This window comes from Salvia splendens, chromosome 21 (assembly GCF_004379255.2).
Source record: "Salvia splendens isolate huo1 chromosome 21, SspV2, whole genome shotgun sequence".
Taxonomy (NCBI): domain Eukaryota; kingdom Viridiplantae; phylum Streptophyta; class Magnoliopsida; order Lamiales; family Lamiaceae; genus Salvia; species Salvia splendens.
This window is the reverse complement of record NC_056052.1, coordinates 16,056,516-16,059,685: the sequence shown is the minus strand read 5'-3', so window position 1 is coordinate 16,059,685 and position 3,170 is coordinate 16,056,516. Positions and strand designations below refer to the sequence as shown.

At 42.7% G+C, this 3,170-nt stretch overlaps 1 protein-coding gene across 1 annotated transcript; it reads left to right on the top strand.

Annotated features, from left to right (window-relative positions):
- The first annotated feature begins 2,173 nt into the window (after positions 1-2,173).
- LOC121784284 (beta-glucosidase 18-like) lies at positions 2,174-2,895 on the top strand. Its single transcript, XM_042182446.1, has 3 exons — positions 2,174-2,295; positions 2,363-2,521; positions 2,589-2,895. Exons 1-3 carry the CDS (start codon positions 2,174-2,176, stop codon positions 2,893-2,895), a joined length of 588 nt encoding a protein of 195 aa, XP_042038380.1.
- The last annotated feature ends 275 nt before the right edge of the window (positions 2,896-3,170 follow it).

Here is a 3,170-nt window from a genome sequence, read left to right as displayed (position 1 = left end):
AAGGATCAGAAAGCCACCAGAGAGATACTCTGATGCTGAGTTCCTGTTTTATGCATTACTAGTAGCTGAGGAAATAGAGTTCTCAGAGCCAAGCACTTATGAAGAGGCTATGGACAGTAAAGATGCAGAAAAATGGATGCAAGCCATGATTGAGGAGATTGATTCACTGCTTAGAAATGGGACTTGGGTGCTGGTGGAAAGGCCCAATGGTAGAAGGGTAGTGAGTTGCAAATGGATTTTCAAACAGAAGCTGGAAGGAGCTGATGGTAAAAGTGTCAGATTTAAAGCAAGGTTGGTTGCTAGGGGTTTCACACAAGAACATGGTATTGACTATGATGAAGTGTTTTCACCTGTTGTGAAACACACTAGTATCAGAATCTTGTTGGCTATTGTTGCAAGAAGAGATTGGGAGCTTGAACAACTTGATGTCAAGACAGCCTTCTTGCATGGAGACTTGAAAGAAACCATCTATATGGCACAACCAAAAGGCTTTGAGAGGCCAGGTGATGAGGGAAAGGTGTGCTTGTTGAAAAGGAGCATATATGGTCTGAAACAAGCAAGTAGGCAGTGGCATAAGAAGTTTGATGATCACATGGTTAAGAGTGGTTTTCTGAAATCAAGCTATGATGAGTGTGTCTACATTAAGAGTGTAGGTGGAGCTGCTGTGGCATACTTACTCTTATATGTGGATGATATGCTCTTGGCTGGAGCAAGTTTGAAAGAAATTCAGAAAGTTAAGGCTGATCTCAGTAATGCTTTTGAGATGAAGGATTTAGGCTCTGCAAAACGAATTCTGGGTATGTCTATTTTCAGAGATAGAAAGAAGAGAGAGATTGTGTTGTCTCAAACTGATTATGTGCAGAGAATACTCAAGAGGTTCCAGATGAGTAACATCAAGGAAGTCTCAGTTCCTATGAGCCAACAATATAAATTGTCTGCAGACCAGAAACCAAAATGTAAGGCTGAGGAAGATGAGATGAGACAGATCCCTTATGCTAGCATCATTGGTAGCATCATGTATGCTATGATTAGCACAAGGCCGGATGTGGCACAAGCTATTTCAGTAACAAGTAGATATATGTCCAACCATGGTAAGGAGCATTGGGCTGCACTGAAGTGGTTGATGAGATACTTGAAAGGAGCATCGGATGTTGGTATTCTGTTCAAGGGAGGAGAAGACCATGAAGGGGATGCTTTGGTTGGCTGGTGTGACTCTGATTTTGCTGGTAACTTAGACACCAGGAGATCTCAGTCTGGGTTCCTATTTACTTTGTATGGATCCGTCATCAGCTGGAAAAGCAGCTTGCAGGGAGTGGTTGCATTATCAACCACAGAGGCTGAGTTCATGGCTATGACATCTGCTGTGAAAGAAAGCAATTGGTTAAAGGGGATTTTGGAGGATTTTGGTGTAAAGCAATGTAGTGTGAGCATTGGTTGTGACAACAACAGTGCATTGAGCTTGGCTAAGCATCAAGTATATCACGAGAGGAGTAAGCACATAGACGTGAGGTTGCACTTCATTAGGGAGGAGATTGAAAGAGGCAATGTGAAAGTCTTCAAAGTTCACACTTCAGAAAACCCGGCAGATATGTTGACTAAGCCATTACCTAAGGAAAAGTTTCTGCTATGTTTGAAACTGGTGGGACTGGAGAGGAGGAGTTCTGGTTGGTGACTCCGCTATCACAGGTGGAGTTTGTTGGTAGATTGTGATAGCTTCGGTTTTTTGAGCTCGGTGATGGTGTTCGGTGTCAGAGCTCGGTGTTACGAGCTTAATCGAGTTCGGTGTTAGAGTTCGGTAGTTCGGCACCAAGTTCGGTAGCTCGGCAGCTTCGTGGTCTGGAGAGAACGATCAAAACATGAAGAAGAGTTCGGCTGTTATAACAACTCGTTTCAACAGCCGTTGGATGTACTTAGTTAGTCGTGTTTAATCCTGACCGTTAGATGGAAAATAGCCGTTAGTTAGTTTTGAGCTTTTAATAGTTTGTTATTCTGCTTTATTCAGTAATTTTTCATCTTCCGTTTCTGGTGAATAAAATTCTCTTTCGATTTCCAAGTCTTGATTTTTTCCTCTCCCAACATTCGACAATCTGTAGCGAGGATTAACAGTTTCACATATTTTGGTCATCAAGTAAAGTATTGGATCACAATCAATGAGCCCAACTTGTTTTCAGAAATGGCGTATGAGAGGGCAAACTACCCGCCTGCTCGCTGCTCGCCACCTTTTGGCGACTGTGTTAGTGGGAATTCAGATGTTGAGCCCCTGATTGTCGTGCACAACAGCCCATGCCAAAGCTGGTAAGCTGTAACGCGAGAGGTTTAAGGCAAGTACAGAAACCTTGTACTATGAGAGTTGACGTATTAGGTTTATATTTCAAGTGATTATGTTTGAGGTGATCTTGATGCAGTCGAAAGTGGATGGTGTATTGAGCATCGCTGTCTGTGCTTTCATGTACGTGCCAATGACAGACGACGAGAAGGATAAGGCAGCTGCAGATAGAGCATTAGCTTTCAATGTTGCCTGGTAAGTGTCATGATCAACGAAAGGAGGGGAAAAAGGAATACTGATGTTTGTTTTGTTGCCAAAAAAGGACGCTGGAACCACTTGTGTTTGGGGATTACCCTCCAGAAATGAGGAGTATCCACGGACCCGAGTTACCAAGTTTTTCTGCAGAGGAAAGGGTGCTTTTGAGGGACAGCATAGACTTTATTGGGATAAACCATTATGCAAAGGATTGCACCCATTCCGTTTGCGTCTGCAACATATCTAGTTGCGTCCAAGGCAGCGACCGTACAATCAGGGGCTTCACCTACACTGGTGTTCCGATTGGGGAGCGAGTGAGAATAATCTTGACTGTTCTTTTCTTTGAGGACATTGATGAATCGGCGAATTTTTGATGGTGATGAATGCTCGTAAAAATAAAGGAAGATCAACACACAGAGATTTACGTGGTTCGATTTACTGAGGTAAATCTACGTCCACGGGAAGAAAAGAGGGCAGAGTTGTATTGCTTGATCTGTTTTCTACAGCTAACAATACAGACTTGCTATTTGCTATTTTCTCTCTAGAGAGCTTAACAGAAGTTAACAGAAGAGAATTATCTATCTGACCTAGGTTCTATTTATACATTGAACCAAGATCGTGGCATGCAGCATTTATTAGGTAGTGGATG

Coding starts and splice junctions, on each gene's coding strand:
- LOC121784284 (XM_042182446.1), top strand. CDS start 2,174: ATGGCGTATGAGAGGGCAAACTACCCGCCTGCTCGCTGCTCGCCACCT. Junction 2,296..2,362: donor AACAGCCCATGCCAAAGCTG/GTAAGCTGTAAC, acceptor TTGACGTATTAG/GTTTATATTTCAAGTGATTA. Junction 2,522..2,588: donor TTAGCTTTCAATGTTGCCTG/GTAAGTGTCATG, acceptor TTGCCAAAAAAG/GACGCTGGAACCACTTGTGT.